We start from the raw sequence: 25358 nt of genomic DNA, 5'->3' as shown, positions 1-25358 counted from the left end.
TCTCTCTCTCTCTCTCTCTCTCTCTCTCTCTCTCTCTCTCTCTCTCTGTGTGTGTGTGTGTGTGTGTGTGTGTGTGTTTTTATGGAGGCCAGAAGTAGACAGATGTACTGAAGCTAGAGTCGCAGGATTTATAGGCCACCCAGTGTGGATTCTGGGAAGTGAACACCATTCTTCTAGAAAAGCAGCATATTCTCTAAACTGATGAGCCAGCTCTCTAACCCCTCTTAGGTTGTACTTTATATACAGAAAAAAAGTAGACATTTTATGCAAAATCAATGCTTGACCACTATCACTCATCAGCTTCCATTTTGGTATTCTCACGTCAAGCTGGGCACAGCTCCAAGTTTCCTCCCACCATTGTCACTGTTGCCACAATAACCGCTACCAATCTTGGTTTTGCTTGGTAATTTCAGCTTTTCAAAAGGCCTCCAAATTCGTTAACTAGAGTGAAGCTTTACCAAGGTCCCTGAGCTGAAGATATCAAAGATTCAGCAGATTGTCACCAAAACAACCCAGCCACAGATGGCCAGAGACCATCAAGACAGCCAGTAGTGTTAGTCTAAGGCCGCAGAATGAAAGAGAAAATTGAAACATATTGCCAGAACAAGATACCTGGCAAAGCAAACAATGTGGCTCACACCATTTCCATACACCCCAAATTAGCATCCACATCACGAAGAGTTAGGGTTAAGATGCAAACACCCCGTGTTCCAACCACAACCATCTACATATGGCTCCCCATACGCACCCTGTACTCGGCCGCCTACATGTCTTTATTCATGCTGTTCTCTCCGGCTGGATACACTCAGAGAAATTGTTTGTTTTTGCCAAAGTTAACATTTAACATGGATAGAATTATCGTTCAACTCCATGGAGGTCATGTGTCAATCTTTCTGCTTATCTCTGTGATTAAAGACCCTAGAGAGGGCTGAAGAGATACATAAGTGGGTAAAGTGTTTGCTGTGAAAGCATGAGGACATGAGTTCAAATCCCTAGAACCTATGTAAAGCCAGCCAGAGTAGCATACAAACCTATAAGCCTTGCAATCCTTGCAAAGGGAGATAAGAGATTGGAGACAGGAGAATCCTCAGCAGCTCATCGGCCAATTAGGTTCATGAACACAGAGAACAAAATAGAGAGCTCAATTCAAGCAGTGTAAAGTGAGGGCCAACACCCAAGACCATCCTCTGACCTCTACACATGTTCTGTGGCTCATATGTGCCCACACATGCACACTATATTTGCACAAGAGGGAATCTTCTTAAATCCATATGTCCATCAAGCTGTTCTTCCTCCCAGACTCTGACCTGCATCATTCTGCTGTCACTTCTCTTCTCATCCTAGAGCTTTCTTAGTTGATATTCAATTCATAAATGGCTTTACCAGGTAAGTTCTTCCCTTCTTCAAATCTGCTTTACTTTCTTGACAGGAAAATGGTCCTGAAACTGTCATGCTTTAAAAGATGGTACATCCAGACTCTGGAATATTACCCACCATTAAAAACAAATTAGTATTAAACCATGCAAAGACACAAAGGGATCTTGCATGTGAATCGATAAGTAAAAGAAACCAGTCTGAAAAGGCCACAATTCTCTACTATTCCTCTGTGGAGAGATATTGTTGTTACCAAAAAAAAAAAAAAAAAAAAAGTGAAACTGTGGAGACAGCCTAAAGCTCAGTGTTCACTGAGGTCAGAAAGGAGGGAGGCACTAGTAGGCCACACAAAGAGGATTTTTATGGTAATACAAACACTCTCTGTGGTGCTATAATGGTGAGCATGTCACTATATTTGTCCAAACCTATAGAAGGCACAACACCAAGAAGGAATCTTCAAGAAAACTGTAGGCTTTGGGTAATATGTCATGTCAGCGCTCACTCATCAACTGTGACAAGTATAATGTGCTTCCCATATGAACCTTGTCAGCAGCCCACCACTCACACTAAAAACCACATGTGGCAGTGCTTAGCTGTAGTCCCAGCACTGAGGAGGCAGAGACTAGGAGTGGCCAGCAGCCTAGACAAACCAGTGAGCTTCAGGTTCAACGAGGAAATGTCTCAAAAAAGAAGACAAGAAAAAGGAGGAGGAGGAGGAAGAGGAGAAGGTGAGAAGTAACTAAGGAAGACACCTGGTGTCAACTGTGATATACACATGTGTGTGCACCTATGCATAAGACACACACATACACAGGGGAAAAAAAGAGTTTGTTACCAAATAGACTTGGGCAGTATTTTAAACACACTGCGCTGGAGCAGACTCATCTGTGCCTTGAGCAGGCCAACATGCATTGCAAATACCTCAGAGGCTTATAGTCTGAGACTCTTTTGGAGGGTGGAACATTTTTCTAAAATAGAAGAGAACTGTGCAGAGCTGACCTTGAGAAAGGCAAGGCTGGCACACATTTCAAAGCAGGGCAAGTACTGAGCTGGAGCTAGTCAGGTCTTCGAGAGTCAGGCATCGGGGTGAATGGATATGTGTGCAGTGTTGAGTTTCCACCTTCTCTGAATGCCTGATGCACTTTCAGTGAGGAAAGATTTCACGACCATCCCCCATCACAGAAGATGAGTATCCTTGCTGGTGTCTCCACCAGCAACAGTAATCAACACCATTTGTGCTGTTTGGGTACTGTATGTAAGTCATCTACAGAGAGGTTAAAGCAGCTTGAAGGTTGTACAAGCTTACATGTACATGCTACAGAACGCATAAAAGACTAGAGTATCTTCAGACCCTCCATTGACATCAAAGGACTAAAGACTCTTCAGAGTTCGGTATCACAGCATCCTGGATATGACTCTGGAACAAGATGTCAGCTCGGCTGCTGCTCCAGCATCATTGTACTTGCCTGCTGCCATGCTCCCACCACAATGGCCACGGATTCAAATCTTCTAGAACCATAAACTCCAAATCAAAGCTTTGCTTTATAAGTTCCCTTGGTCGTGGTGTTTTGTCACAGCAGTAGAAGAGTAACTAAAACAGTGTGTGTGAGGGCATTTCAGGAGAAGGAATTGGAGAAGGAGGAATGACATCCCGGGGGCTAGACCCCCAGATGGAATGAAAAGGGAAACGAGGAATGTGGCTAACTGGTGGCATTTCCATTTTCTGGTGTCCTGTCCAAGATGCTTCCCAACCCCAACCGCACCAGCACCTCACCAAAGGCCCAGAAACAGGGAGTGACTAAGGTATTATGGATGCACACACATGACCTGGTTTTGCCGTAATTACCTAAGACTCCCAAACACATTCACACTCTGAGGTTCTGGAAATTACATCTTACTGGTTACGTTTGGTCAGTTAGATTTTGTTGTTTGATGTTTTTATTTGATTTTGTTGCTTACTTGTTTGTACCGTAGGCTGGCTTCATATTTGCTATGTAGCCAAGAACAGCTTTGAATTCCTGATCTCTTGCCTCCACCTCTCAAGAGCTTTGATTACACTCAGGACCAGACCTGACTGGAAGTTCAGATCTTAGAGACCACAACTTATCCTGAAACACCTCAAAGTCATAAATATCTATATATTTCAGTCTTCTAACCTCAGATGAAGCTGAAAATGTGCCTCTTTTTCCCTGGAAACAACTGGCATTGCAAATCCTCCACACCATCACAAAGATACAAACTGTCCTGATTCCAGGAGGTTAGAAAGACATCTGTAAGCCAGGCAAGTCCACTGGGGCACATCCCAAGCTGTTACAAGGCTGTGAAGCATTTGTGAGTAAAGTGATTTTTTTTTATGCTTGTGCAGGTGACCACATCATACTTCCAGACCAGAGGCTGAAACGGAGCTCTTTGGCCCAACCAAAATGGAAACAGGAATTTTCCAGTGAGCTTCTGCCCTAGAAAATGAAGAGTTGGGATGGAAGCATGGTACCCAGATAGCTAGAAAACCAACTCCCGGAAGGCCGAAACAGCAGGAATGGCAGCTGGAAGGACAGAAGAGCACATTTCTATTTCCATATTTTAAGAAAGTGTGTTCAGCCTCACCTCTCCATTCAATAAAATTGGTTTTAATTATCAACTTGACCCAATCTACAACCAGTTGGTAAGGGAGTCTCCATGCTAGACTGTGCATGTTGGATTGACACATCTTTGTTATATTCATTTTAGTGGAAAGGCCCCTCCGCTGAGTAAGGTACCATTCCCTAGGAGGTGGATTTTCACCTGTGTAAGAGTGGAGAGAGCTGACTAACACGAAGGCATCAATTCATTGCTCTCTGCCCTTGACTGTGAGCATCTCTCTATGACTAGCTGCTTCAAGTTCCTGCCCCCATGACTTCCCTGAAGTGGATTATAACCTGAAACTGAGAGCCAAATAAACCCTTGATTGCTTAAGTTGCTTTTGTCAGGATTCTTTAACACAGCAACAAGAAAGAAAATAAAGCAGTATCTCAGGGCACCGCTAACATATTTCACAGCCATCGTGGCTCCCGGGCTGTCTTCCGGCATAAAGAACACAGAGCCTTCAATAACATCCTCATCCTACACCCATATGACTGTTTCTTGAGACGCCGGAATGCTGGCAAATAGCACACATCTGTCACCCCAGAACTCAGGAGGCAGAAGCAGGTGGATCTCAACTTTTAGGCACACTGGACTATGTAGCAAAAACCCATGTCAGAAAACCAAGGGCTGGAGGTGTGGCCCAATGGTAGAGAACTTGCTTAACACACACAAGGCCTGGGGTTTGATTCTCAGCACTAAAAAAGAAATAAACCAACGAAATACTTCGATTTCTATTGCAACTGTCTAGACTCCAGATCCAGAAGCATCTGTTTCCCCAGCCCCAGACTCTGGAAGACTCACACCTGACACAGCATGGGCTCTGGATTTGGCAAAGGAAACATCTCGTCTGATTGGTCCATAATAATACTGTCCAGTATTTCTCATGCTGCTACCTTCTATCCCTATGCCAACTGCTGCTGTTGTTTAAAGCTTATTTTGGGGGAGGGAAGCCAACAGGGTCAGGAAAGTCCTTCTTCACAAAGACCTGAGTTCAGACACATGGACACGGACACATCTCAGTACAGGGAACTACAGGATACACCTGCTCCCATGGAGAGTGCCTCTCGCTCATCACATATGCAGCCTTTCTGAGATGCAGGGAAGGAAAGGGAGGGCACACATCCCCACGGTCTCCCCACAGTCTGCCACAAGGCCTGCGACCTGAGCCCCCTGCAGGCCCACTCAGACATGACTCCTTACCTGGCCTCCTGCCAAGTCCCACAGATGATTCTCTGCTGGGAAGCTAATTTAGAAAGCGTGTGGATGAAGCAGCAAGAGTTGGGCAAGATCTAGTGACGAAGTGTGAACAGCCACAGAGCCCCCTGGCAGCCTTCAAACTATTAGTTTTTTAAAACTTGAAGTTACTTCACTGTACTTTATACTGGAGTCCATCATTATCTGAGATTTTTTGCCATTGACACAATAGAAAATATCAAAGAGGTTGAAACGTGAAACACACAGGAAATATAAAAACTGTGACTAAATGAAAATATATGCCACAGCAGGTGTCAGAAAAGCAAATTAAAATCATAAGATAACATTTTCATCTAGCCAATTAGAAATGTTTTTTATTTCAAGCACTGATGAGTTAGATGACAGCTACTTCAAGACATCACTAATAAAAACTACATGTCCAGTATTTCAAGATTTATGGAAACCAATGAACGGATTCTTATTTGGGAGGGTGGAGAGATGGCTCAGATGCTCTTACAAAGGACCTGGGTCAGACAGCTCACAACTGCCTGGAACTCCAGCTCTAGGGTAGCCAGCACCTTCCTGTGGCCTCCAACACACATATGTGTGTATATACATATATATATATATATATATATATATATATATGTGTGTATGTATGCACATGTATGCATGCATGTGTATATGTATGCATATGTGTATGTATGTGTGTGTATATATGCATGCCTGTGTGTATGTATGTATGTATGTATGTATGTATGTATGTGCATGCATGCATGTGTATGTATGTATGTGTGTATGTATGCATTTATATGGGTGGGTGTATGTATGTTGTATGCATGCATGTATGTGTATGCAAGTATGCATGTATGTATGTAGTTTGAAACTGGCATGAGGAAAATTACCATCTGGAAGATTCTGTGACTATGTATATGCCAGGAGAACTAAGGTCCTTCCTGTGTTCTCGGGCAAGCACTAGAACCAGGAATGTTGAACACACAGAGTTGTCTCTACAAAGGAAGAGCTATATAACCTGTACATAGACAAGCGTATGCTTTGCCTACGGGATGTAGGGGAGAGACTAGAGAGCAGCGTAGCAAAGTGGCAAAAGCTATCTGGAAGTGCAGAGGGCTACACAACATTTACTGCTTTTGTACTTCTCTGGATTTCACAATGTGCCTGCGTTTGATTATTATATTAGCTGGTTATGGGCTTTTTCTTTTGTGTCCTAGTTTGGAGGGGCAGGTTGTTCTAGTGTATGTGTGTTTCTGAAATGGGGCCTAATTATACAACTAAGGTTGGCCAGGAATTCTTTTTTTTTTTAATTCTTTATTAATTACACTTTATTCACTTTGTATTCCCCCTGTGGTTCCCTCCCTCCTCCTGTCCCAATCCCTCCCTTCCTCCACCCTCTGCATGCATGCCCCTCCCCAATTCCACTGATAGGGGAAGTCTTCTTTTCCTTCCTTCTGATCCTAGTCAATTAGGTCTCATCAGGAGTGGCTGCATTGTCTTTTTCTGGGGCCTGGTAATTCTGCTTCCCCCTCAGGGGAAGGTAATTAAAGAGCAGGCCAATCAGTTCATGTCAGAGGCAGTCCCTGTTCCTATTACAATGGAACCCACTTGGACACTGAACTGCCATGGGCTACATCTTTGCAGGGGTCTTAGGTTATCTCCATGCATAGTCCTTGGTTGGAGTATCAGTCTCGGGAAAGACCCCTGTGCTCAGATTTTTTGGTTCGATTGCTCTCCTTGTGGAGTTCCTGTCCTCTCTAGATCTTACTGTTTCCCACTTCTTTCATAAGATTCCCTGCACTTTCCCCAAAGGTTGCCCATAAGTCTCAACATCTGCATTGATAGTATGCAGGGAAGAGCCTTTCAGAGGTCCTCTGTGTCAGGCTCCTGACAAGAAGTTAAACAGCAACAAATCAAGTAATCAAATTAAAAAAATGGAGCAGCCTTACCAGGCCACAGTAGAGGACAATGCAGCCACTTTTGATGAAAACTGATAGACTAAGATCAGAAAGAAGAGGAGAACCTCCCCTATCAGTGGACTCAGGAAGGGGCATGCATGCAGAAAGGGGAGGGAGGGTGGGAATGGCAGGGGAGGAGGGAGGGGCTTATGGGGGGATACAAAATGAATAAAGTGTAATTAATAAAAAATAAAAAAAAATGGAGTACAGAGTTAAGCAGAGAATTCTCAATAGAGGAATATCGAATGGCAGAGAAACACTTAAAGAAATGTTCAACGTCCTTAGTCATAAGGGAAATGCAAATCAAAACGACCCTAAGATTTCACTTTACACCCATCAGAATGGCTAAGATCAAAAACTCAAGTGACATCACATGCTGGAGAGGTTGTGGAGAAAGGGGAACCCTCCTCCATTGCTGGTGGGAATGTAAACTTGTACAACCACTCTGGAAAGTAATGTGGTGCTTTCTCAGACAACTAGGAATAGCGCTTCCTCAAGATCCAGCTTTACCACTCCTAGGCATATATCCAAAAGATTCTCAAGTACACAATAAGGACATTTGCTCAACCATGTTTGTAACAGCCTTATTTATAATAGCCAGAAGCTGGAAACAGCCCAGATGCCCCTCAGTGGAGGAATGGATACAGAAATTGTGGTACATCTACACAATGGAATATTACTCAGCAATTAAAAACAAGGAAATCATGAAATTTGCAGGTAAATGGTGGGATCTGGAAAAGATGATCCTGAGTGAGCTGTCCCAGGAGCAGAAAGACGCACATGGTATATACTCACTTATATAGACATATAATATAGGATAAACCTACTAAAATCTGTACACCTAAAGAAACTAATCAAGAGGGAGGACTCTTGCTAAAATACTCAACTCCTATCCAGAAAGGCAAAGAGGATGGACATCAGAAGATGGCCAGGAATTCTTGATTCTCCTGCCTCAGCCTCCAAAGTTCTAGTCCTGGAAGTACAGGTAAGCACACCATGGCTGATGTTGCAATTTGAGCTTTAACTGCATTGGCTGGGTACATTTGCTTAGCATGCTTAAGCTCCAGCGATATAGGAAAAAAGAATAAATGATGGTGAAAGCTCTTATCCTTGTGAGGTACAGTCTCACTTCTCTACAGATGACACAGTGGTGCCTGGATCTGTGTTGATGCAATGAGCTGTGGGGGAGTAGAGAAAGCAGGTGAAGTGCAGATGGACTGGAAATGGCTGAGTGTGAATATGTGGGACACAGAATTCTACTCTCTCTGCTTCTGTAATGTATTTGAAATCGTCCATGATTTTAAAAAAATGTTTTAATATTGCTAAATAAGAAAGAAAAGACGAAGGGAGGAGGAAAGGGGAAGAGAAGGGGGAGTGAGGAGAAGAGGAAAAAAGGAAAGTAAGAGCAGAGAAAGGGAGGGAATAAAGAGGAAGAAAAGAGTAAAGGAATGGAGGGAGGCGAGGGGAGAGAGGGAGAGAAAGAAGGAAGGAAGTAGAGGAAAAATTAGTACCAACTAAAAAAAGCAAAAGCAGTATCAGTCTACTAAGGTGGCAATCCGACTATAAACTTTGGTCTTCCTAAGGCCATTTCCAAAGTCTACTGGAAGGTGCCATGTGCCTGGCTGGTGACACAACAACCAGGAGCCTTTGCACATGGCTGAGTTTAATCCACCTAGAAACTAACACTGCACCCTTCCGCCTACAGAAATCTCAACTCTGAAAGAATTCTCCTGGCAAAGCCAACCCTTTCTCAGCCCCCAGACTCCAGGCACATAAGATAGTATGGACTGTAAATACCAGGTGCTCTTGAGACTGGACCATCCTAATTTGAAGAGGGAAGTCAGAGTGAGAGACTACCTAGTGTCATTTATAACTGCCTCGGCCATTTGTAGCAACAGGTAGCTGCCAAAAGCTCAGTGTTTTGGTTGGAAGAAATGGGAGCCATCAAATGTCACTTGTGCGTGGAACCTTAAGAAGCAGTTATGAGAAGAGAAACGGACCCCCAGTCCTCTCTGCACGAGACTTCTCTGTTTGCTGCACATGCCTGGGCATAGCAGAAGATGCCCTCAGGGGCTAGCCACCTGCCTGGCTTTAGTTCCCCAGTCTGACTCTAACCACACTCAGATTTCTAGATTCAACGGTCCCTCCTCCACCTCACTGTAGCCCTTGAGCCAACCTAGTGGTCACGTGATGCTGGGCTGCAGCAGGTTCCAGGTTATCTCAAAGCAAACATTTATCTCAGGTCCACAGAACATTTTCACCGAAAGTGCAGTTACAAAACTGTGAAGCTTCTGGAGAGAGGGCTCAGCAGCTAAGTGCACCTACTACTTTGGCAGACAATCTCAGTTCAGTTCCCAGCATCCACACAGGGGCCTCCGAGCTACCTGTAACTCCAGATCCCATGTTCTCTTCAGGCGTCCAAGGGTAGTGTACACACATAGTACACATATACATGCATGCAGGTACTCACTCATAACCATTAAAACAAAAATAATAAATATCTTTAAACTATAAGAAATGAAAATAGTAATAAACCAATAAATGCAGTAGACTCTCCTTATCTGAGGGGACAGTCAAGTCACTCAGGAGATGCCCAAGATCATGACTAGCATTGAGCTTTTATTAGCAATCCCTATAAATATACTGTGCACTTCCATAATATGCACATACCTGTGATAAAATTTAATTTTCACTTTAGGATCAGTAAGACATTAGCAACAATAACTAAATAAAGTGGAACATGGATCAATACTCTATAACAGAAATTATATAAATTTGATTATCTCCCCCATTCTCTCAAGCACACTTTAAACACATGATCAGATGATGATAACAATGTAAACAAAAACTACAGAATAACTAATGTGTAGGTAGCACACTCAGATGGATGCAGTGGACAAAGGGCTGGTTTCTACCCAGAAAGAACAGAACAGAGAGTGGAAGGTATCATCACGCCACTCAGGACAGCACACAATGTTAAGCATGTGTTGTTTATTTCTGGGACTTTCCATTTACAGATTTCAAACTACAATTGACTGAGTAATTAAAAGTGCAGAAGGTGGCACTACAGGGTAAGGGGAGAGCACAGTGAAGCATCCCCCAGAAGGGCTACACATGGCATCAGAGGGTCTGCAAGTCCCTGGAATTGCACCTGTTGTGTGCAGCAGGTGACAACACATGAGATGAGTCCAGGCACCTTCACTAGAGTGTAAAGTGGTCCATAAATCTCACCCATATTACCTCAGACTATCTTAAACTCTGAATGACTGTGTGAGCCAAGTACTTCCTGGTTTTTGTCAACTTGACGCAAGTTGGAGTTGTCTATGAAGAGGACACCACAATTGAGAAAATGCCTGTGTAAGACTGGTCTGTAGACAAGCCGATTTAGGGATTTTCCTTAATTAGTGGTTGACGTGGGAAGGCCCAGATCACTAGGAGTGGTGCCACCCCTGAGCAGGGTCCTGGCTGATGCAAGAAAGCAGCCTGAGCATGCCCTGAGAAGCAAACCAGTGAACGGTGCTTCTCCTCAGCTTCTGCTTCAGTTCTGCCTCCAGGTTCCTGCCTGTAATCCTACCCCGACTTTCTCTGATGGTGGACTGTGGAGTGGAAATGTAAATCGGATAAACTTTCCTTCCCAAGTTGCCTTTGATCCTGGTATTTCATCATAGTAATAGACACCCCAACTAAGACACACTTATATTCTAGAGTGAGTTTATCTTGTTTTTGCAAAATAGGCTTTGTTACGAGCATTTGCTCCCTTAACAGAGAACCCAAGCTCAGTTCCCAGCACCCACACCGGGGCTAAGCTCCTGCAACTACAACTGCAGAAGATCCAGCGCCCTTTTTTGGCCATCGTAGGCACTGCACATACCCACACAAAGACATACATATAACTAATTTTTTAGTCTAAAAAACAAAGCAAAATAAAAAAGAACCAGCAGATAGGGATAAACTACACTCAAGTCATGGCTGAATTTTGATAGGAGCCCTTTATAATATATAAAGTTCAGAAAGAATTAAAGGTGGAAATACCTGCCATTCCAACTCATAGATAAGGGAGATCTGGAAACATGCTATTTGCTAATTAGTTAAATAGCTTCTTTCTCAATGTTGTATTGCATTTTGTGAAAATTTTTACACTGCACAAATAAATAATTAAAATAACATACCCTAACTGGCCTGGGGTGCATGCCAGCGGTCCCCACATTTGGGGGGCTATCCCAAATTTTTGGTCCCCACAAAATCAGGAAGTTATCCTTGGCTACAAAATGTTTTCAAGGCCAGCCTGAGCTACATGAGACTGTCAAAAAAAAAAAAAGGAGGAGGAAGAGGAGGAGAAATAGAGGAAGAAGGGGGAGGTGAAAGGGGAGAGGAGGAGGAGAAACAGAAGAGGGATGGCAACACAGTCAAACCAACATTTTCTGCAGCAAGCAAACACTCCAAACACAGGGAGTGCACCTGCGAGAAGAGAAGGTGGAGTAATGATACTCATAAACTGACAACTGGGTCTGTCCCTAAAATGTATATTACTATATTACTATATATATTACATATAGTATACATTATACTATAGTATAATTATATATCATAGTATATATTATATATTACTATATAATATATATTACTATATTAAGAGGTGAAATATAAATATATGTAAATAAGTACTGATTAAATGAAAACACTTGCAGAAATGCCCACTTAGAGATTGTCGGCCGTTAATCACCCAAAACAGTTTTTCCACTGTTGAATATGGCGCCACCAACCTGCTCAGTGCCCTGTTTATGTACGTGAGCCAGCTGGGCCGATACATACATAGGTTTCCTCCGCTTCCAATCACATACACCCTTTGGGAGGATGTAAAGACTTTTGGGATTCAAAGTGAGGAGGCAGGGATCATTAGTTTCTCCCCCATGCCAATCAAATCTCAACCGAATCACTCACATACTTGTAGAAAGGGAGTGTGTTGGGTTTCAGCCAGATCCCAAGCCCTAAAGCACCAGGGCTCTGGGATTTAAAAACAGGTGAAAGGTTTGAGCCGTACAGAGCATCTAAACAAGAGCAGACGAAAAGGCTCAGAAAATAAAGGCACTTGCACCAAGCCTGACGACATGAACTCATTCCCTGGGACCCACCCGGCAGAGAGAGAGAAACAACGCCCACAGGTTGTAGTCTAACCTCCAACAACACACGCTCACCCACACATGCCTACACATATTATAAATAAATGAGTATAATAAATAATTTTTCAAAGAACGTCAGAAGGGGCCCAGCCCTGGCTGCTACCCTATCCCTGACAGTCACTGTTAGCTCAGGCACATCCCAACAGGTACTTCTGACTCTTTGCACCCTGATTGTCAGTGCATACTCCTCCCTTCAAGCTGAAACTCTAACCCCTATTTTACCCCCAGTTCCATCTCCACATGGCACAACAACAAAAAGATTAAGACTAAAACCCTGGAACAGGCCACAGGGTGTCTGAACATGTCTTTCAAATTCGACCCTACCCCAGACCTCCCTTCTTTAGTTGAACACCCCTAAATGTCTTTTCTGGGACTCTCTATACATTCCATTTAGATCCTGCACAGTGCTAAGAGTGCCTCCTTGGCACACAGCATAGAAAGTTGCCCTCTGGAACTAAATGCCACTCTGCAGATGCTGCCATCCATGCTGCTGAAGGGCAGAGTGGCTGCCGTGCTCAGGTGGCCCTGCCAGCACCGCTAACAGAAACAAGCTCCACTCAGCGGCCTGCTCATGAAGACAGTCCCGGGCAGATGCTATGTTTGCTAGTGTATGCACAGGAAGTTAAAACAGGAGAACAGCAACTTTAAGACCAGACTGGCGTACAGTGAGAGTCTGCCTCAAAGAAGTCAGTGATGCTGGGGAGCTAATTCTCTGGGTAATACTTGCTGTGCAAGCATGAAGACCTGAGTTCAAATCCTCAGCACCCACATACCTATGACGATGCTGGGGAGCTAATTCTCTGGGTAATACTTGCTGTGCAAGCATGAAGACCTGAGTTCAAATCCTCAGCACCCACATACCTATGACCTCAAGCTGTAAGGGGTAAAATCAGGCATCTTGTAACTAAGAGGAGCCAGAAGCCAAGGAAAGCAAAATAGGAAAATGGAGACAGGAAGGACCTGCGAGTCCATGGTGGGTTGTTGCGTCACTCATCTAGACATGGGCTCCATAGCAAACAGAAGTGCTGCATGTTTAAGGACTGAAGCCACCAATGATCGAGTCCTCTGTTACTTCCGCCTGCACTTACTCCTAGCAATGTAGGAAGGAGCTATTCCCTTTTCTTAGACATTATATCTTGAGAAATATGGCCCTATTCATTTACGAATTGGATCACTACTTAGAACCTGTTGAACTATTTGGAGGTTTTGTTTTGTTGTTTTGGGGTTTTATTGTTGTTTGGCTTGGAGCTATTTTGTTTGTTTTGTTTTATTTAAGACAGGGTCACACATAGCACAGGCTGGTTCACATATACCCTGGGCTAGCCTCTAACTCCCTAGATAGCCAAAGACAAATCTTAAACTCATCTGCCTGCTTCTACCTCTCAAGTGCTGGAATTACAAGTGTATGTCATTACAACAGCGAAAGTTTACACATTTTTAAATATTGTGCTGATGAACAATGCATCTAGGAGTCTGGTTTAGCACAGTCCACTGTTCATGATCCTGCAAAGTTCTTCTCCCAGTGAGTTCAAAAAGCCATCTCTCCCTTTCCCAAAATAATGCAAATTCTTCTTAACCCCATGGAAGCTGGGCCGAGGCTCCAGCTTTCATTTTTAAGCTGAATGGGTTCCAGAGACTTAGTATTTGTCCTTCGTGGGGTCTGTCATTAATAAAAAAAAAGGCCAGCAAGAAAGCTTGTGATCGCTCAGCAGGTAAAGAGGTGCTGCTAAGCCTGGTGACCTAACACTGATCCCTGAGACCCACATGGGGGAAAGAATGAAGTGACTCTCACAAGCTCACCAGGTGTCTTCTGATCATCTCAGGTATGCCATGGCTGGTCCATGTCCATGCACGTGTGTGTGTACATATGTGTGTGTGTACACATATATGTGTGTGTGTGTGTGTGTGTGTGTGTGTGTGTGTGTATGCTATTAAAATTTCAATGTGTTGAACTTTCTGGGAGCAAAGATGAGGTAACTCCCCACAAAAACCATAAAAACTAATAATAATGTTAAGTGTGAAGAGAAGGCTGTGTCATTGGCTTGACTGTACATTTCACCATGTGTATGGATATAGAAACATCATGCGTATACCTCAGAAACACACTTTTCATTTATCAGTTATATACCAATAAAGTGGGGAGGCGGCTCTTGCAGTACAGACTATGATAAAAGTCCATCATTTCAATTTTTTTAAAGGGCCAGCATCTTAATCATGCAAGATAAAAAAACGAAAATAAGTTTAAAAGTCTGTTGTCCATAATAAAGCTAGGCAGTTGTCTATGTGGACACTAGTCCCCAAAACCCACTGAGCACTGCGAAGAGAAATAAAATAAGTGACAGAATAAGCACAACAGATCCACATTCTCTGCGTGTGGTTCTCAGCAAAGCCTGCAGCCCTCTGAACATCTCCTCATCTGAACACAGAGGATCGTTAAACAAATGTTTCTGGGGCGGCCAGGTTCGCCAGGTTCCCACTGAGTCATTACTCCCTGGCAGGGTTACATGAGAAACTATATGCGATGTTCCACACTGCCAGGCCCGATGCCCAGTGCAGACATACGGTCCATGGGGGAGGCATTTAGTGCAAAGGTCAAAGAGATCATCTTCTCTGCCAGCTGCGTCTGTATCTCCCACACTTCACTTCCGGTTTACCAGTGTAAGAAATAGAATCTGGTGGTTCGTTTTCAGAGGGGCCTCAGCCAGCTTATGTCCAAACACAGATGATTTTGAAAACATTGGGCCCCTACTGACACAAGGTCATACAAATAAGCTTTAAAATAAACAGGGTGTAAAGTATACACATGAGCCCACAGGCACAGGGTTTTGCTACGAAAATGGAAAACATGCCGGGAAGAAGGAAAGATAAGACTTGGACAGCATGTAAGATTGTGCCCTCCTGAGTGCTCAGCTGAAGAGGGAAGGGGGAGGGGCTTGTTACTGGAGGATTCAGAATCTGCTCTCTTCACACAGTCAGTGCACCAGCCATTCTTAGCTGGTTTCTCAACTTTGCAACGTCAGAAATAAACCTTCCTTTTCCTACTCCAAGTCTCCAGCGCTCTCATCATGGAACAGGGATCTTTGTTTCTCCAGCCAGGACAAAGCTCACAGCAAGCCTAAGAAGGCAGAGTCAGGACCCGGCTGGCCCCTGGAGGAAGAACAGTTCACGCCATTCTGGACCCTTAGTTCTCTGAGGGCTCAGCTCCAGTCTTTCACAGAAAACACCTGAAGAACCTCGCATCACTCTTCATCCCCCATTTGTAGTTGCTAAAAATACACATCAGTGAAAAAATAACAGTGACAAATGTAGACATTGTGTGTTATATCCTAAGAATTGTTCAGGATGAGCCAGGCACTGATCAGAGGCAATCTTTACCCATGACCTCATTTAACACTCAAAATCATGAAAACCACGTGCTAACATTGTTCCAGTGTGGTAGTTTGTCCCCCACAGACTCAAGTATTTGAACACTCCGTCCCCAGTTGATAGAGCTCTTTGAAAAGGTGGAACCTTTAGGAGGCAGAACCTTGCTGGAGGAAGTGAGTCACTGCTGGTAGACTTTGAGGTTTTATAGCCTGCTCTTTCTCTCTCTGTCTCTCTGTCTCTCTCTCTCTCTCTCTCTCTCTCTCCTCTCTCTTTTTTTCTCTCCTCTTTTTCTCTTTCTCTCTCGCTTCTTCCTGTGTGTGGATGAAAGGGTGATTAGCCAGCTCCCTGCTTCTGCCCCCAGGGAAGCATAGCTGCTGCCATGCCTCCCGACTATGAAGAACTCTGTCCCTCTGAAATCATTGAGAGAGAATAAGCTGCTTTTGATAATGGTATTTTTTCGCAGTGACAGAAAAGCAACTGATACAGCCATTTTACAGATAAAGACGCTAAGGCTCATTCTTTAATGACCTTCACATTTTCCCAGATACTAAGTGGTTGGGCCTGAATTTTAACCCAGGTGATCTAACCCAAGAGCCAACACACTCTCCTTCTCTAAAACATTAAGACAGACCTTCTTCTGCCCACAATATCACTATCCACATTTTTGGTCCTTTTCTTCTCAGTCTTTCCTTGAAGACAGAGAAAATTTCTAGAGCTAGAAAGGTGTCTTAGAGGTGATGTCAATCACACTTTCATTTTTCCAGAGGAAAGACTGAGAAAGGTGAGGAGTTTTCCCAAGGCTACACAGGTATGTGGAGATGGACCTCAGGTCCTGAGATCCTCCAACTCAAGCTACTTGGTAACAGCACTCAGAGGGCAGTGCAGAGAGGGGCAAAAAGCCTGCACCTCCAGGCAAATGTCTATAGAGAGTAACACCGGCAGCACTATGACAACCATGAGCATACAGGGCAGCCCATGAGGGACATGGCCAGTGGGTAGGTCTGAGGACCTGAGTTCCAGTCCCTAGCATCTAAATAACAGAACCTGTAACCCCAGAAATGGGGGTGGGCAGAGAGAGACAAGAGTCTCAACGGGGCTTGACAACCTGGCAGTGAAGCCAAAATGTGAGCTCCAAATCCAGCAAGAGACTTTGTCCCTGGAAAATAGTGTGATGAGGTGATAGAGCAATAGGGCAGACTATCAGACAGTCTCTCCTGGGCTTTGCACATGCATGTATAGGTACATGAGCCTCCTGCATATGCACCTATACATAAAGGGAAAGGAGGGAGGGAGGGAAGGAAGGAAGGAAGGAAAGAGGGAGGGAGGGAGGGAGGCAGGGAGGAAGGGAGGAAATATTAACAGGGTATACCTATTTGCCTCTCAAGCATCAGACATCTCAGTTCCCAACTCCTTCAAAACCAGCCTCACTACAAATCAGGAAGTGGGAAAGGTGAGGCAGAGAGAGAGAGAGCCTATCCTGTCAAAAGACAATAGGTGGATAGGATGACTTATCTTCAGCCAACAGTTGCCATGGAGAAGTGGCAGTGTGGCCAGGCCTTAGTTTTTTTAAGCTTTGATTTAAACTTTAAAGTGTTGGTAACTAATTGAAATTGGAACTATAACGGCTGTGAAGGTGTGGGTGCAACAAAACACCCAGCTAATGGCCCCATAACCGCTCCTTCCTGTGATGACCTCCTTGCAAGATGAGTCAGTAGATGCCACTGACTCTCACAGCAGACCCAATTCACTCCCGTCCCCCTCCCTCTTTCCTCCCTCTCTTTTCCCATTCAATCTGTCTAGAGCAGTGTTCTCCATCTGAGGCTGCCAGAATGAAGCCTAACATAACCCTCAAAACCTAAGACCAGAGCCATGAGGGGTCAAAGTCATTCCCAGAAAGCCAGAAACCCATTTGGAGAGTTAGTCATGCCTTCAGAGATGCTGCCTGCTGTTCCCTGGTGATTTGTGTGGGAGGGAGTGGATGACTGCCTCTGACATGCCTTCTCCATGCAGCTAGAGCTAGGCTTCCCACCCTCCCCAGTTCACTGCCGATGCTGCAGCAGCCGCTGAGTGGGCTCCTCTGATGCTCAGATCTGCATGCCTGCCCTTTCCCTGCGCCATAAGTGCTTAATGGGACAGCCCATCACTCGCGTACAGCTGGGGAGCTGCCAGGTCGCAGGGCACCAACTTCCCCACCACCACTGAGCTATCATTTAACACTATTCCAGGAGGTTTCATGTGCAGCCCCTGATTCATGCTAGTACCCAGGGCGGCTAGTAATTATCTCCAGTTAGAGAGAGAAAGAGAGTTGGCACACATCTATGAAATCAGTTCACGCTTAGGAAACAAAAAAAAGCCCTGGAACATACTGTGATGTGTTGGTCTGTCCGGAAACTGCAGCGAGCTGGAGACAGAACTAATGATTTGATTCATTCAATCAACAAACACTTATCAAGTAACCAAAGCAAAGGGCAGTGTCCAGGCAGGCATGACCTTTGTCCATGGCCCAAAGTGACTGTGCCTAGTAGGCAAGGAGGCATGCAGAAACAGCTCAGCGGAGTGTGGTCTAAGGACTCTGCAGCCACTTGAAATCAAACCTAAGCATCCAGTTCAACACAAGGAAAAACCCCAAGAACAGATAGTCAGGTTTTAAAAACATAAAAGCAGGTTGGGAAATAAAACTAACTCAAAACCAGAGGGAACATAGTGGAGTTTCTTCCTCCTGCTGCCCCTAAGACACAATATTTATACATAAGCCTTCCATTTTTTTAAACTTATACAGTATTTCTTAGGAATAAAAAAAAGAAAAAAGAAAAAAAAAACAAACAAGAAATCAGAAATCAGAGATCAAAAGTACAGAGGCCAGGGAGGTGGCTCAGCAGGTAAAAGCGTTTGCCACATATCCTGAGGACCTGAGCTCCACCCAAAACCATGTGAAAAGCCTGGTGTGCATATCAGAAATCCCACAGAAGATAGGAAGCAGAGAAAGGAGGTAGGCGGAAACCGAAGCATCGGCTGGCAGCCCAAGGGCCACTGCCGCAGAATACACACTGTGGCAGAAACAAGGTGGAAGGAGACAGCAGACTCCCAAAAAGTTGTCCTCTGACTTTCACATACATACGTAGATGGCAGGCGTGTGCACGCACACACACAGAATCACACATGTGCACACACAAGCAGTCACACACACACACACACACGAGTCACACATGCACACACATGCAGTCACACACGCACATGCACATACACACATGCACACAAACACAGAAAAAAATTAAAGCAAAAGATACAGAGGAGTCCCTAAAAACACATGAACTGAAAGATCAGAGCTAGAACCAGGGTGCAGCTCATTCCCAACATCAGAAAAAGAAACCAAAGAAATGAATGGGAAGAGGGAAGATCCACAGTTTCAAGGGGGAAGACTGAAGCCATGTGATCCACAGGGATCACAGGGATATAGATCCAACATAAGCCATGTGAGCTCAGGTGTTAACCCCCGCAGGGAGACAGGAAATAAACGCAGCAAGATCGTGCCGCTACCTATGGACAAGGCTAGGCTATCTGCAGCATCCCAGGAGCCCCTTGCCTGTGTCAAGAAGCCATAAGGAAGTCACCCACACAGATGGGTCCACCCTGCACCCGAAGCCAGGAAGAAAAGGAAGAAGGTTCTTGATTGAGCTGTTGATGAGAATTCCGGTTTAGAAGCATGTACCCTGGGCCTGAGGGTGCAGCATGGCGGGAGAGCATTCGCCTAGCATGTGTAAGGCCCTGGCTTTTCTCTCCAACAACACAGGGAACATGAACATATGAAAGCACATCCCTTTACAGATACGAGGCACAGGAAACTCTGCAGCTAGGGGCTGGGGCCGAGTGGGCAGAGGGCTTGCCCGCTCACAGAACTTTGGCTTTGACCCCAGCATCACATAAACTGGGCATCATTTCAAGTGCACATAATCTCACCACTTGGTGGGTAGAAGCAGGAGAGTCAGAACTTTATGGTCATTGTTGAACTGTGTAACAAGCCTCAGGACACCAGGGGGTTCGAAAGACCCTGAGGAGCCCCCTTATTTATCCAAAGCAGAGTGGCCAACCATGAGACCATAAACACACAAACAATAAAAACTGACTCAGCAGCTTCTATTTCTATATGTTTGTGCATATAGCTATATGTGTGTAACAAATATAATCAAAGTAAAGGAAGCTATCAATTTGAGGAAGAGTATGGCTGGGGAAGGTGTCTGGCAGGGGCTAGAGGAAGGAAACGAAGTGATGTAATTAAATTTAATTAAAAATAAAATGCACTTGCTCTGAAAATAAGCTCAATATATGTGTGTATATATGTATATATGTGTATATATGTGTGTATATATGTATATATGTGTGTATATATATATGTATATATATACAGTGTAGGGAGAGTTGGTTGAGAGCCTACTGCATAGAACGATATGTGTGTGAAATGAGGAAAGGACAATTCAAGACAGTGGAAATAACCAAGAAGACAAGAGAGGAGGTACACAGCAGACAGGCCAAAGAATTTCCCAGAATTAAAGACATTTGAGTTTTCTGGCCAAAAATCTCAGAGTATAGACTACAAAAAAAAAATGATAACACAAAAATAGTATAATTCTGAAATTATAACCCAACAAACTGTTCTTAGAAGAAATGCATTCACACATTGCCACAGTTAATCCTGCTGATAAAATTTATGGTGAGCTTTTTATTTTCTTCTTTAAACTTTAATGTACTTTCTAAGTGCTCTACAATGAAAAGACATTATTTTTATAGTATCTATGGAAGAGAATTCATTATTTCAAAACACATATACACACAAACACATTCTTTAATCTGCCCTCAAAGACTTACATTCTAAAAGCAGGAGGTGGACGGCACATCAGGGACACTCAGGGGTCCTGCGGCCTCTGCATGCTGCTGCACACACACATGTGCGCACACTCACACACACACTCGCGCACACACACACTCACACACTAAACATACAAGGGCTGAAGAGACAGCTCAGCAGTTAAAAGCACTTGCTGTTCTTGAGGTGAACCAAATTCTATTCCCAGCACCCACATGGCGGCTCACAACCATCCATAATCCCAGTCCTAAGGGGACCAGCAGGCATGCATGTGGTGAACATTCATGCTGGCGGAACATTCGCACACATAAAATAAAGTGAGCATTTTTAATCTTAAAATAAATAATTAAAAATAGACATACCAAACAAAGTCCACACAGTGACTGGCACAGATAAGTGACATAGGTAAAATATGAACCCAGCCTTCTCCACCAGGGGGCCAGGGGAAGGAAGAATTGAGGATGGTGAGCAGAGATGTACGCTCTAGCAACCTTACTGGGTTTCCTGTGCACCATAAGTAGGTGTCACTTGGACAAGCCAAGGTGAGATGGGAACTTCACCTACACCAAGCTTAATGTTCACCACCAACTTAATAATATTGCAAGACTACCCACTGACACCGACAAAATCAATGCCTGCACACTCACTTAAATTAGCACCTCAAACACCTCTCACTTGACACCACTATACTTAGAGTAAAGCAGTGGTTCTCAGCCTGTAGGTCAAGACCCTGAATGAGCCTTTCCTAGGGGTCACCTAAGACCATTGGAAAACACAGATATTTACTGTTCATAACAAAAGTACAGTAGCAAAATTACAGTTACGAATTAGCAACAAAATGATTTTACAGCCTGGGGTCACCACAGCATGAGGTACTGAAGTCATGGAATTAGGATAGTTGAGAACCACTGCTATAAACTTTGTTCAAGACTCATGCAGACTGAGAGAACGGTAAAAATGATGTATGCCTGAAGGCTTGTGTGAGCATGATTGTGTGCACGTGTGTGTGTGTGTGTGTGTGTGTGTGTGTGTGTGTGTGTGTGTTCCTTTTAGCTGATGATCAACTAACTATTATCACACTGTCTAATCAGAAGTGAAAAGAACATAGGTATTTTCTGGGTGACATTACCCAATTGGAATCCCATTATAGGGCTGTGTCAGTCTGGGGAGTTTTAGGCTTTCTGGTCACAATATTGTCAGCACACCTAAGCAAGGCAGTTTTAAATAACATCCTGTGACTAGTTCTATAAAGCTAAATAAAGTCCATGAGTGTTAGCAGCAACCCAAACAGGTGGTAAAGAGACGCCCCAAACATATGCATTTCTAATGAAGGAAAGGCTGTTTGCATCTCAAGACAACTTCTCTCCTTTTAAAACACATCCAGATTCCTCCAAACCCACTCCTCCCCACATCCCCTGTTCTTCCTTACATGAGAGCCAGCATATGCTCTGCCGGTCTCCTCCCACTTCAGCGACTCCCTGCCATCTTGACTCATCTTCCTCCATTTCTAATACAATCAGGGCTGCAGAAATCCCTCCTAGACCAACTCTGGAAAGCCCCAATTCAATGAGTAGAAGCTGGTCCCTCTGGTGTGCTTGAACAATTAATGCTTCTGTCCTCTCTTCTCTCTTGCTCTGCAATCTCTTGTCTTCTCTGGGAATATCCTTAAACACCGTTTTGCCATTACCTGGGTCCTTTTTTCCTCCCTTACTCTGAAGTATTTGATTCTGTTCATGTAAGTGTACTTTGACCACATCCCATAAGGCAATTTTACCCCCAAGAGGAAGAGATACATTCACCTATTCCCCTGACTTCTCAAAACTTCCTTTTCAGGGAGGCACAGTGGCTGGGCTAGCTAGTCAGAGACCACCATTTTATGGGCCAAGGTTCCTTGATAGTAAAAGTCATACCAAGAAGTACTCACATGGTGGGGGGGTGCTCCTTTCTGTTGCCACTGGATGAGTGAGTCGAGTGAAACCCTGCACCAACTTGCCACCTCATAGTCAGAAGAGAGAGCCAGAAAGCCACACAACACTCCCAACCTCAAACCACCTTCCCAGGTCCCGTGGGAGCAGAGTTCTCTGATGACTCTCACTGGATAGCCCAGGCTGGCCTGGAACTCACAGAAATCTGTCTCTTGAATGCTGGGAACAAGGTGTGAGCCTTTCATCTATTTTTTTACATGCCCTGCTGTACCTGTTCATTTTTATGTGTTGCTTCTATAACCAAAGCATTTAAAGGGGAAGATCAATGATGATAGTTATATTTCACAATCTAATCCCCTTTCCCCTCAACAAAATAGAAGCCGCCATTCTCCTTCGTGGTGCCTCTTGAGAAGGCTGTTCTCTTCTCAACTGTACAAGCCCTCTAAGCTGATTCACTACCCTCCACCATGACTTGGTACCCCATACATAATATAATGAATGCCTTGTCCCTCTTAAATAAGGAATAGTATGTTAGAGGGCCAAGGTTTGATTTCCCCAGATTACAGCTTGAGACCAGAAAAACAGGTATCTATTCTCATCACCCACTGTGAGAAGTCTCCTAACAGCCCTATGCTTTAGCCACTTTGTCTGAGAGTTTTGGGGTGTTCTAGTAATTCTAAGGCCCTCTGCAGTTCTGACGTGACCCTTACATTGTGAGCAGAACTCAGCTGTTCCCTGCTTTTATTACACTGGAAAAGGAGCCTTCCAAAGCAGAGAGGTGGCTGTAGGATGATCATGTCAGATGAAGATCCTGCAGAGGACCCTTTGAAACAAGTGTTCAATGAGATACTGTATCAGTTTTGTTTTCACTGCATGTGCCACAGCCCAGGGTACCTGGCAGAGTTAGTACGGTCACCGGAGGAGCTGTTGGGAAGCACTGAGCAGAGCTGAAGCTGATTTGATGAACTCAGCAGCGTGTCAAGAAAGACAAAAGGAAAGTGCTGTGCAGAATATCCACCTGTTCCTCCAGTTGTACCCTTCTACCTAAGGAACACTCTCCCAGAAGTCTGCTGAAGCAGGCAGGGAGCACCAGTGCCCTGCCTTCCTGCCAGCCTTTCTGAGGCTTCTGTGCAGCTAAGGCACGCTAGCTCAGCAGCATCTCCTCTCTCCTCTTTGTTTTATTTCTCCCTTCTAACTTTCTTCCCCCTCTTGACTTCAGCATCTTTCCTAACAAGCTCTCCTAGCATCCCACTCAACCCTCAAGCCCCTCCCATCCCTTCTCCAAACCAAGGAACTGTTGCCCAAAAAAAGCCGACAAAGTCAGACATTCTCTCATTTCTGAAATTCAACTTCCATGCCGAGGTCCATCTTCCAGAGCCTTCCCTCTGAGACTCTTTGGAGGCCCTGTAGTGAAGTTGTCAGCCCACACAAGAGCTGTCGAAGTGAGCCCCCGGCCCTCCAACGCCCTGGGCCTGGAGTTACTTCCCTGTCCACATGCCTACTCCCTAAAGACAAAGCTTCACCCACACGCCTCCAGCCTGGGATTCCCTGGTTCCCACCTCCACTCCTGTAAATCTAGGCAAGCAGGAACCTGTCCCCTTTGCGTTTTCTAAAAACCTTGTATGCCCCTCCATAGTAATTTTAAGTAGTTTTAATCACCTTGCCAAAAGAAAGAAAATGGAGTTTCCGGCAGAACTGACACTGTAGCAATACAGCCATATTGATCCGAGTGCCCCCACGCTTGCCTCTGAGCTATCTGAAAATCTCCAAACACTCCATCTCCACCCCCGCCCATCCTATTTTCTCTGCTCATCCTGGCACACCAAAGTGTGTCTGAGTACCCCATCTTCAGAACCAAAAGCAAAGGGTGTTCTCCTCATGTCTGGGTTAGAGAGGCACAGTGCTGTTCTCAGAAAGGCAGAGGCCACTTAACCTGCTTTCATATGAGCAGATGCTAGGAGCGCCCTTGCCATTGGTAGAATCCGCCCCTCCAGGATCCTAACAGTCCATATCCTACTGGCCTTACCTTGTCAGCCATGATCATAGATGCACCCCCGTGAATGCCCAAGATGGGGATGAAAGTCTGCGAGGAGATAAAATCCAGCATCTGAGCCACAGCCTCCTGGTCGGTGTCGTCTCCAAACACGAGGCCATGGATGCGGGCCCCGGACATGAGGTCGCACACATGCGTGATGAGGCTTTTAGGGTCAGTACGGTTCATCAGTAACGCCACCACGTTCACGTCCAGGGGCAAGCCTGTTGCCTGCTCCGGGCCCCACAGATTTCGAAGTTCGCGCTCCGTCACGTCGTGGCTGTGACCCAGCAGCACCGCCATGTTCAGCGCTGGGGGACCCTTCTCCGCCGCCGCGTCCTGCGCCGGACCGCGCCAGACCAGAAGGGCCGGCAGTACCAGCAAGGTCCAGTAGCCCAGTCTGCCCATGGTCGCCACTTAGGGTCCCTGTGAGGTGCGGGAGAGAGAGGGGAAGGTGGTGGTCAGTGAAGGGCCCGGGTGACAGGACTGACTGCCCCAGCACCGGCTGCTTTTGTCACTCACCGGGGTCCTCATGGCTGATGCCGGCCACATTCCTCGACCCATGTCCATCTCCATGTACTACCCCAATCCAAGCTATTTCTCCGTCCCTGTCCCCAAGCCCATCCTGGCATCCTGACGCCTTCACTTCTGTCTCCAGCCGCTTTCCCCAGCCCTAACTGGGTCCAAACCCCACACAAGATTCCCCAAATTTGACGCAGACCACAGCTCCTGAGCGCCCAGAGAGCCATGAACCTCACCACCACTCGCAAACCGATGCCCAGACCAAGCCCTCTCTGCAACCCTCTTCCTCCGCAGGTGCGTGGACCAAGT

General features: G+C 45.1%; 1 protein-coding gene across 1 annotated transcript in view; it reads right to left on the bottom strand.

The window, feature by feature from the left end:
- Grin2a (glutamate ionotropic receptor NMDA type subunit 2A) overlaps positions 1-25358 on the bottom strand; it is a 413092-nt gene that overhangs the window by 386633 nt on the left and 1101 nt on the right. Inside the window, exon 2 of the mRNA XM_055597755.1 lies at positions 24522-24953. Coding sequence (XP_055453730.1) covers positions 24522-24935 — 414 coding nt within the window. The 5' untranslated portion in view covers positions 24936-24953. The remainder of the gene's footprint in view (positions 1-24521; positions 24954-25358) is intronic.

This window comes from Psammomys obesus, unplaced genomic scaffold (assembly GCF_907164565.1).
Source record: "Psammomys obesus unplaced genomic scaffold, mPsaObe1.curated_primary_1811, whole genome shotgun sequence".
Taxonomy (NCBI): Eukaryota; Metazoa; Chordata; class Mammalia; order Rodentia; family Muridae; genus Psammomys; species Psammomys obesus.
This window is presented reverse-complemented; position numbering and strand designations above follow the sequence as displayed.